Source organism: Clytia hemisphaerica, unplaced genomic scaffold (assembly GCF_902728285.1).
Source record: "Clytia hemisphaerica strain Z4C2 unplaced genomic scaffold, Clytia hemisphaerica genome assembly, whole genome shotgun sequence".
NCBI lineage: Eukaryota > Metazoa > Cnidaria > Hydrozoa > Leptothecata > Clytiidae > Clytia > Clytia hemisphaerica.
In genome coordinates this window covers 157294-168514 of record NW_027103629.1, presented here as the reverse complement: position 1 = coordinate 168514, position 11221 = coordinate 157294, and the positions used below count along the sequence as shown (strand labels likewise).

General features: G+C 35.1%; 1 protein-coding gene across 1 annotated transcript; it reads right to left on the bottom strand.

Annotated features, from left to right (window-relative positions):
• Positions 1–1312: 1312 nt before the first annotated feature.
• On the bottom strand, positions 1313–10859 carry LOC136802560 (glypican-6-like). The gene is made up of 6 exons (XM_067059298.1): positions 10567–10859; positions 6988–7140; positions 5155–5846; positions 4568–4833; positions 3940–4071; positions 1313–3085 (listed from the first exon to the last, which is right to left on the bottom strand). Exons 1-6 carry the CDS (start codon positions 10718–10720, stop codon positions 2479–2481), a joined length of 2004 nt encoding a protein of 667 aa, XP_066915399.1. The 5' UTR covers positions 10721–10859; the 3' UTR covers positions 1313–2478.
• Between the last annotated feature and the right edge of the window lie 362 nt (positions 10860–11221).

Sequence of the window (11221 nt, the reverse complement as noted above, 5' to 3'; positions counted from 1 at the left end):
GGTATAATCAAGGTCATCTAACGTGTTCTTGTTGTCTAGGTAACCGTAGAAAGCATTCAGAACACATTTTTAAGGAGACAGGGGTATAACCAAGAGAAAATTGTTGTAATCTTGTTGAAGAGGAAGAAGTTTTCAGAACACATCTTTCGTGGAGAAAAACAAATATCTTACAAGTTCATCTTGGCAAACTGTTTTTACTAGATTTTAGAACACATCAAACCATAAAGTAGTGATAAGTTTAGGAAGAAAAGTAGTGCGATAAAGGTTTCCTAGAAATCAGAACACATCATTTGTATAAAAAATGGAAAGGTCATAACATTTGGTCTCTAGAAGATAAGAACACATATTTCTAAAAAATCTCTCTGCCGGCTGCTTCTGAAACAGCTCCGTTTTGGGGGCCATATACTGTAATGTTAATTTTTTGTTACAAACTATTATATCAAGTCAAACTTGTAGGAACGGAATACAAAGATTTTTTACTGTAACTCATATTTCGAATATTGGAGCTAGAGTGAGTTATTTGCAATTTTCTTATCTGATTTTGGTGTTCTAATATTTCATTCAGACAAATTTGATTTGTCTCAAAGAATAAAAAATATAGGGACAAGCTGGAGTTTTTACAAGCTCTTATTTGATTTGGTTGGTCGTTAAGATGTAATAAAGGAATCTTATTACTTTTTCTAAAGAACGCGTCATCTCTATCACTTTAAATGACCAATTAGTGAAGTATCTTTTAAAAACTATAAGGCATCTCAAAATATATTAGGAAAAATCATTATCACAGCTTGCAGCTGGATAGCCCTGATTTAGTAGTATCCAAAATTGGTATTGTTTGTTAACTTTCGAGGTCTCGAGAACGCGTCATTTTTATTAATTCAAAAGTTTCAATTCAAAAGTAACTTTCCTGGTCCTGGTGTCTTTTTTTCCGCTAAGAAAGTGGCAGTGGAATCTTAGTGCGGGAAGTGAAATCTATTGCAAAACGACAGTAATTATTGGAGTAAATGAATTACGATATTTAAATAAAACAGCTCCGTCCAAGGTACGCGTTAAATTATGAAAGTAATTTAATTTAAACCTAGTTATGTGTAAGGTAAGAAAAGTCAAATCCACGACAATTCGGGAGTAGATATCACTTAGTTTTTATTTATTTAAAAAAGTATAGTGTTCACAATAACATGATATAAAAAATATAAGCATTGCTCGCTCACGCTGAAACTTTTCCATTTTCCACTGACATTTCTCAAACATCTTCATCAAATCAAGCTAAAAACCTCAAACATAGATAAGCAGAAAACACCATTCAAACTTCGTATTGAGTTGTAACTGTAAGCACTTTTTTCGAATATGACAAGAATTTGAGCGAACGACAATGACTGGAAGTTCGCGAAAAAAGATACAAATGGCTTGATATTCAAGAGGCAGTGCGACGCATATTATAAAATGTTTTACATTTTTATGCGTAAAAACAATCAATAAAAATAAAACAAACTTTCACAATAAAAAAGAAAAGTTACACTTAACGGAGAGAAGATGGACTTTTGGCACAGCTTTCAGAATACCAAAAACTGTCCACATTTTACAATTTGTTAGACATTCATTCATGTACTTAGATAAATAAAAACGATTTTATAAAATTATTTCAAATTAGTAACAAAGAATATAAAGTAAGTAACAAAAAATAATAATAATATAATAAGGAACACTATAGAACAAAAGAGACAGTGTGTTTGCACGAACCTTGTATCGCTGCACCACCTGATAGGGTTTTTGATAGTTTTGGAAACAAAACAGCCATAGAAGGTTCCTGCAAACTGCGACAAAAGAAAACAGCCTCTTCAACCAGTACTTTATAATCGAAACAAATCTTTGAGGTTGATGGCTATGAACAGCGAAAGCCAAGAACATCATGATCAATAATATATAAAAAATTTTCACCTATATACAAAAATGACATGTTTATTGTGTTCACGATGCAAAATCAAATCCATTGAATTTCACATCAACACCGTTAAATAGTATTTTACCTATCGCTTGAGAAATAGTCAGTAAGGTAACAAAATGCCGAACTTGGAAAAGTTTTGGCGATCGACCTAAAATATTTTTGAAATTGGTGATTTCTTGTTATTTACAATTTAGAGGTTTAATGAATGGAGAATGAAGTTACTGTACTCTTAAAATCTAGATATTTGGGGCTAATAAGAACTTCATATTAATATAATAATAAAAACGTTCATTTTTCTTAACTTAGTAAGGAAGATTTATCCCAAAGAAAAGTCTTCCATTCATGGATTAATATTAACATATTTATTTCTGACCAATACCGTAACATATCCATTGTTCGGCATACACGCGTCATAACAAAATACAAACACGAGGAGCATTCCCTTCGATTGGGCACTCATATCAACCTTCTTTTAAAAGTATTATACCTCGAGCAACACCGTCGAGAGTGCAGCAAATATAATCATGTTAAACTTATTACCAGATCCAGTAAACTATTAATACGACCAGTGTAGATATGAAAGAAAAGTTCGTTGTTAAGGTGGTACTGGCATTACTAGGGTTTTCTTGAGTTTGTTTATTACGAGATTGCCATGGTGGAATTTCGGGTGGAGCAGCAGCGTTAACGCCGTTTGGCCCAATATTATTTTCGTCGGGTAAGCAGTTAGCATCATTGGGATGACACGTAGGGATGGTAGGTGCATCCGTGACCACGCTGTTGGATTCAGTAGTGACGCGAACTGGAGGCTTCGTCTTATTCTCACCACCACCATTCTTCCCGTCACCGCTGCCTGTCGCAGAACCTTCCTCTGGTTCCTCAGTAGTGGCAGGTCGTTCACCACTCCCTTCATTGTCATTATCGCCAGAACTGTCGTCACCACTGCCAGAACCTGAGGCTTCAGTATCTGGCTGCACGATACCGTTGCCTCCCATCACCGAATCGATTTGTTTGATAATGTCTTGAAGTTTGGCATCCAGTGTCAACACGCCACTATCGTACTCTTTAGATTTTGATGTCAAATCCATTTCTGGGTTAGAGTTGAAAAGGTCTTTGAGATTTCCTTTTACCACTGGTTTCGTGTAACTGGAAAAGAAAGCGCAATCATTTTTTTTCATTCACCGAATTCGATCAGGGGTCACATTAATTTCAAGTGATGGTATTTCGCACGAATAAAACTTTTTTTAAATCTCCGTCACGACTTTAATCAATGACACCCAATTCTACTTACTTTTATAATTAAACTTAATACTTAAATCTAGATTCACAAATAACAGTCAAGTTACCAAGCGGCAAAAAAGCACACTGCTTTGACTCTAAAATTAGTCTCAAATCTACATAAATTTTCTTGTTTGTACGACTTTCAGTCCCGTCCTTCTTTACGTTAATTGATCTTGCACGTTAATGCTTACAATAGCAAAAAAGGTAATCTTTCTCAGTTTTCCAACCATTTCCAAATAAACTGTGGGATTTAAAGTCGTACAATTTTAGCTAAGATAATAGTGACGTATGCGACGCGTAGCGCTATTGTAATATACTCTTAGGTTCCAAATAAACGGGGGGGGGTTGGAAAATTTTTCTAATTTCAATAAACGGGGGGGGGGGGGGGGGCTAATTGCCGGGGGGTTGGAAATTGAACTTCTGAAACCCAAAAATAAGGTAAAAATAGGCTAAAATCAGGCTATTTAGAGCAAAATAAGGGGCCTTCTATTTGACAGCTGGAAATATTCTTAGAGATTAATAAACGGGGGGGGGGGTCCTTATAAGATCCGGGGGGGTTGGAAAATTTTCGAAAAATTAACAAGCGGGGGGGGGGCGTTTATTTGGAACCTAAGAGTATGTATTCATTTGTTATCAGTACAATTCAATAAAATTCAAAGGCCCTCGTCTGCCCTCGTCAAAAAGTCCCATGAAAAGGATAATTCGTATTTTCCACTTACCCATTAGTGTTTTGGCCGTTCCAACAATTAGTGTTATTTTGTGAAGCAATTCCAGCCGAACATATTTGATTTGGTAAAAGATACCAATAATCCTCCAAATCCCTCAACTTTTTCTTCGTTTCTGCGAGAAGTCTGAATGAAAGGGGAGACAAAAGTTACTAGCAGTGTCCAAGCATGCTAAAACCAACAAACCTACCTAGCGTCAGTCAGCAAAAAGAGCGTGTCAAAAAGGCGTGAAAAAATGTAAAAGCCTTTTCAATAAAACTCTCGTGAAGTTATAACGTAGTGTAGTCGAAAAACACAACAAAAAACAAATTTCGTTATAATTACGTCGGAAATTGGAAAGGTTGATTTTATCAACCCTTCTTTTTACTCAATTGACTAAAGAACGCCTTTTGGCTTTGGAGGAAATAAGAGGGCGTTACTCAATTCATGGTGTAATAATCAAAAGAAATGTGTTCTTTATCGATCTCTACTTGTTGTGATATCTTTATGTCAGTTATATAACAGATCGTCAAAAAGAAGGGGGTCATCTTTCCAAAGACAGACAAAACCAAAGTGTTGACGGAAGTCAACCAGACTTTCTTTCTAAAAGAAGCCCAAAATAAACAAAAAAACAACAACTCACTTTTCATAAGCTGTGGCCTTGATATCTTCCTCTTTTCCCATCATGAACCTTGGGATGAAGCGGTCGTTTTTCAAACTATCAATTATGGCCTGTGTCTGTTTCTGGAAATCGGTGCCAGAGCTAACCACTTGTTCCGAAGAGACTTTCAACCGGTCTAATGACTTCTTGGCTTGGTCGGCCGCTGCTGTGTCACGGCGACTTCTCGAATTTGCATCGCCATTCAGGAAGTTCTTGTTTGCGGCTGGTTGGCCACACACAGCTTCAACCTAAAATATTCAAAAACCAAAATCTTCTACTCATCTCGTCTAAGCATAAATAAAATCCGATTAGTAGAATATCGAGAAAGATTGTTATCGGAAAGAAAAGAGAAAACGATATTAAAATATTTCGACCAAACAGACGATTTAAATAGAAGATAAAATTCTTTTGGAGGCAGAAATAACCTTATCTCATATTTTGATTGATTAAAAATTCCGCATTATGCTCCTACCAATAAGCATGTTTAATTCAACAACCTAGACAGAAATCGTATTTAAAATAAATGGCATCTTTAATATAATATTTCTAACGTATCATGATTGATTTACCTTGCGTGTGACATTCTGAATATTCTCTTGGAAGGTCATGATAGCTCCAGAAATCTGAACGCCCAATGGTACAACGAATACTTCCATATTAAAGGGACCTTTTAATTTAGCGACTAGCTCCGTCATAGCGTGAATATAAGTATTCCATCGCGGTTGAAACATCATAGTGTAAGCGTAACAGCCTTTCATTACATTCAAACAATAATTGGCGCAGGGTTTCCCGTTAGGATTGAGTCCATAACATATCGAGCATTTTGACATTTTCATGAAAGCTAATTTACACTTTTCATGAACTGGTGAATCCAGTAATTTCAAACTAACGTCCATGCCTTCTTTGAGGCCTTGTAAAAATACCCTCGACGCTTCAAAAGCTCGGGTCATTTGTGTGGAAATTGTGTTTTGTTTGTCGCCAAAAGGTTTGACAGAGTTCGTGTTGTCTCGGATACAATTTCTGTATTTTGCATCGAAAGTTTTGCCAGGGTTAACCATGACGTAAACTTTTTCGTGGAGATTTCCGAAGAAAGTGTTGAATTTCACTCTCAAGTCAAGTTCTCCACCATTAATGTATTGTCGAAGGGATTTGTATAAATCATCGATAATATAAGCATTGTTCGTGTAGTGTGATTTGTACGTGTTTTCGAACATGGAATGGAGGTTACTCTGTGACACGTTCATCATAATTTGATAGTTGTCTTAAAAAAGAGGGGGATAATCAACATTAGGAAAAAACCACGACGAGTTTTAGTGATAAAAAAACCACGAAAAATAATTTCAAACTTAATGATCAGCAATGAAACCAGAATCCAATTAGTAAAACATTAACAAAAGGATTTGAAACCAAGGGAAAGGTCTTTAATGGAGCCATAAAGATTAGTGAGTGATTAAAAAAGCAAAAAATTCTTATACTTCGTCCGTGAGCAATGACAAAGTTTGTGAACTGGAAGATCTTTGGATGTGCTAACTTTTTTAATGCCCATTATGAAAATGAAAATAAAAAATTAGAAGCTTGTTTAAAAAATGTGAAGTAACATAAGATCACAAATAACCCAAATTGTCATCGATTTCTCTTTGTACAAATGACGCGTCACACCAAGGCGACGAAAATAAAGAGGAGAATAAAAGCGAAGGAAATTTGATTCATCAATAATCAGCTTAGCAAATGACGATCCCTTCTCATAAAAGAAAAGTGTTCGAGTACAAAATCTCCCCATGACAAACCAATTATTGGTCCGTGTCATTTTTAATAAAAGTAGAACATATGGAAAGGGAAAGATGAGAACCTTGAAAATGACACAAAAAAGTAAAAAGGGTATTTATTCTTGTTAGCCATAAGGGTATATTTTAAATGGTTGAAAAGTTTGTATCTTTCGGTAAAGAAGTGACAAAGGATTAAATTCGGGATTAGCTTCATCATGAAAAAATACTCTTGTACTTTGCAAGGGCTTCAGCCTTTTTTTTTAACTTCAAAATGTCAAACAAAATGATTGAGCAATATCAATAGACAAAGGGTTCAAAATAGAATAGCGTGCTCACTTTTCCTGCACTCTTTACCGCGGAAAATACGCGGAAATTACGCAAGAAGCACTTTTCTATACTTTCTTTGGTATTCAATGACATGAGAATTAATGAGAGGTTGGTACAACCTTTTAAAGGGGAAGCCATCAAATCAAAGGTCTCTTCCTCTTGTCATTTAATATAGTCATTTCAACTCTCGTCCTTCCTGCTTTTAATTTATGCCATTGTTAATTTGAACAGCCTTATGCAAATGCAACTCAATATCTTCATATTGTATCGCTGAGTGGGAATATCTTTTGAATAAACAATATGACATACCTTTAAACTCCACTCTTTTCCCTTGAAACATATCTTTCAATTTGTGAAGTGGGTTAGACAAGCCAATGCGGGCTTTTTCACTTGAAGATAACAAGTTTTCCTCTGCTTTCTTCATGCAGCAAGTTCTCTTCAAGCCGCATTCCAGAAGGCTTCCTGTAACATAAACAAAGATATTGTAACAAAATTATTTAGAGTTTTCAAAGTAAGAACCTCTTCACCATTTTTAAATGGTAGTTACATTTTTCAAACCGTCCAAACTAAAAGCATAAAAAAATTAGTACCTAGCTAAGGTTCTAAGCCAAAATACATTTGAGAATCGCCTAATGATTTTAACTACATAAAAATTCTTCTGGCTGATACCATTAAATCTATTGGCATCTTGCTGGTAACTCTCCACTTGAGTCCTGCAATTATCAATTGCAAGCCGGTAGACATTATGTCAGCGACAATTAATTGTATAAATTCTATTTCTAAAGGATTTAATCCAAGCAGACACTTGCTAGCAAATAACCGGGAATTTTTCTTTCTTGTACAAGCCTTCAATTTTGCAGGCTATTGTAATTATATATGATGATATATCTTTGTTCATTTTTGAGGGATTTCCATCATAAAACAGCTGTTTGGTATTAAGTACTTCTAGATTAAAGTTTCATGACAGGTAACAGTTTCATACTTAAAAAGTTTTCTACAATTGGTTTTCAAATCCTACAGAGTAACTTGAAACAATTATTAAAGTGTGACATTGCAATCAAAAGGTATATTTCAAACCTTCAGGATTCAAGACAAGCTGACACATGGTATAAATGTCATTAAAATTGTTTCTTAGCTGTGTAAACTGATATTTGTACGAGTGTAATTTTTTAATTGAAAGCAACAAGAAAGCAAAAAAAAAAGATTGATACATTGGGAATTAAAATGCAAATTCATCTAAAACATGTTGTATCTTTCAGGGCAAACTCATCGCTCTGTTATTTAAGAAAAAAAAACTAGCAGCAAAACCATTTCAGCCAAATAGCTACGATCTCCAGTCTCTTTGCTAAGCCAAGCCAGATATGTCGAAACTATGGCACCCCCTCATCATACCATCAAGTCAAATTTCATGTTCTCCTTACAACCATGAAAACATCAAAATAGTCAATCACATATCTTCAATGAAAATGGCCCAAATTACAATTATGGATGACACTTTAAATTCTTTGCCAAATCACATAGATGTAGTAGTAATAAATGTAATGAATAGATGTATAGTAGCCAAATGACCCACAGATCAACTTTTTGCCTCTGAATGTCCAGACGATCTCAATCGAACGGAATCGATGATCCAACCAGTCGAACCAAATCGAACGCAATCGACCGATTTAAATTCGATTGTCGAACGCAATCGAATCTCAATCGAATATCGTCTGGGAATGTTTCTTTGAATCCTTTAAAACTAATAAAAACCTAATAATCAACTGAGCAAAAATGATGATTCATAGAAAAAGAAGACTATACCCAACCAAACAAAACATTAAAATCCAACTTCTCAATACCCTTAATTTTCCAAATTTTAAATCAGGAATCACTCCTAAAGGAATACACTTTCCCTTGACCCATTCAATGCTATTATAATCGAGATTACATATTATACATTGAGCATTCAAGTATTTCATAAGGTTGCATACGTAATAGTTATCCGACATTTGCGAGTACAATATTTTACGAGCCTTTAGGCGAGGAAAATATACAGAAAATCCGGAACGAGTGAAATATTTCCATATTGTACAAGCAAATGTCTGATAACTGGTTTATCGGTGACCCAAAAAATGCACTTTTTGTTTTGGAAAAAAAAGCAGGGCACTTTTGTAGCAAAGTGACGTTAGATTGCTGCTGCCGCTACAATGCACAACTCTTTTTGTCAATTTATATTTTAGTTACTGGGAGCTGAGAGTAGGTGTGGCGCTCCACCTCAGTATTCGATCTCCCAGGTCTAGCGCAAATAGAAAAGGGGATAGACTCCCTCACTCCCGGCTCCGCCGACAGCCACCAGATGAATATACTTACTTTTTTTTTTACTATTTTTACATGTAAAATACAAGATGTATTGTACCTTTTTTAACCAATCAGACTGCAGATATCTTTTGGATCGCAGATAAAAGCACATACACCAGAGGGATGACATATTTTACCCCAGTTAACTAAGCTGGTCAAATCTAATGGCACCTCTTCAAGGATGACACATCTCGCTATGGACTAGTCAAAAAGGTTTGAAGACTCAGCCTAGGAAACCATTTCTTAAATCATACCCAAAAGTTCATACAACAATCTATCAGTACCAAACAAATAAATTTACCAGAAAATCTTCAGCTCCAGTCAGCTCTTCTTTTTTGTATCTCAAGGCAGTTTCAGTTCTCCAAGAAAGACTTAACGAAGCTTGGAAAAAACATCTGAAAAGATTCGAGACATGACAATTGTAATCAAGATCTGGTACTCAGAGGCCCTTGTGTGCCGTGAACTTGTATACATTAATATCATATACATTGAACTTTTGATAAATTTTGAGACAAAATGTTCTTACACTTCACTAAAACAGATATCCACCTGACACAAAAAAACTATTAACACTACTTTATGAGGAAAACAAAAATCAAACACAACAAACATCAACCAAATTTACTGAAACTTCTCAATATAATACAGTTGGATATGGTTTGGTAACTGTAAGTTGATCTAATGTTGACACAGCTCTAAATGGCAGCGCCATCAGCTCTTTAGAGGACTGGTAAAGAATTAAACAAGAGCAACTTGTTCTCAGCGCACAGTATTTTAAGGCTGCAGCTAAATCAAACTAAGCAAATTACTGCTAAAACTTTTTAGAGACTTACTGAGCCACTGTGTGGAGTGCAAACTATATTTAACATTTGAATAGCTCTATATTGACGTCACTTTATCACTTTAATCTTTCTTGTATTTTTATTACCAGTCTCCTCAAAGCTGACCGTACCTTTTCTGGCGTGATTGCGTGATTTGGAAATTTCTTCTTTGTGATTACTGTAAGTTGGTCTAATATCGACACAATTTCAACACTCTTCTTTAAAGATAGGAATGATACGTAGGTCGGGATCACTGATAGACAAAAGATTTTTTCCACTCTTATGGTATATACATGATCAAATGTCAAAACGTGATCGTGATTTGAAAGATTTTTGAGCCTTGAAGTGTTATTGCACTTTTTTCAAAGGGATGCGTGATCATCAAAGTTTTTTGCTGTTTTGTGTCGTGATCGTACAGTAATACCCAATTACAATTGAAGACAAAAAATTCAAGATACCATAGCAGACTGTCGGAGTTACGTTACTGCTGGGGGAGCCTCTTTTATTGGCATTACCTACAATCTGTGACATAAACATAGAAACACATGCGTCTAAAACCCCCTTCCCCCTTATACAATGTTTCATTCTTTTTTGTCCCCGACTGTATAGTGATTACAATAGCTTGTTCTGGCTACTGTATTGTTCTAAATTGATCAACGTTTGACAAATTTTTCATCATAAAAATCAACCAAAAACCATTATAGAAAAAGTTGTAGCTAATTGATACCTTCTTGCTCGGTTGTGAAAATATCCTCGTCTTTGTATCCTGCATCTCGATAGGTTTTCTTAGCAAATTCGCAGGAACTGGTCAGGTTCATAGATTTTGGCTGTGAAATCACCACTAAATTCCATACCCCAAAAAGGAAGAAAAACCACTTCATATTTCCTCGCAAACAACAAACAACAAAATTCAATTACACTAAACCAAGAATATCTGACATGTTCTTTTTTTCCTAAGCCAAAATATATCAGTTTTTATTTGCTTGATCGTTTGACCGAATAGCTCTCAGAGTGTTTTATGGATTTTTGCTTTCATTCGGATCGTGTTTTTCTCATTGGGACCGAATAATGGAACCGCATTTGATAAAAAACCGGGGGTTTATTCAATCATAAAAACTAATCTAATCTAACTCGAATTCAAAAACTTGTTAGTAAAAGTTTAAGTCTTTTGAAAGAAATTTATAACACTTGATTCGAATTTTGAAATAAATATCCATAAAAATGAAAATTTAAACTTTGCATGCTCTTTTTTACATCAAATGACCCCCTGATTTACACTTGACTCAGATTTACAAGAAAATTTTGAAAGCCCCGGGTAAGCATCAAAATGACGAATTGATTACATGATTACATTTCAATGCGTCACACATCGCAAGTAAATA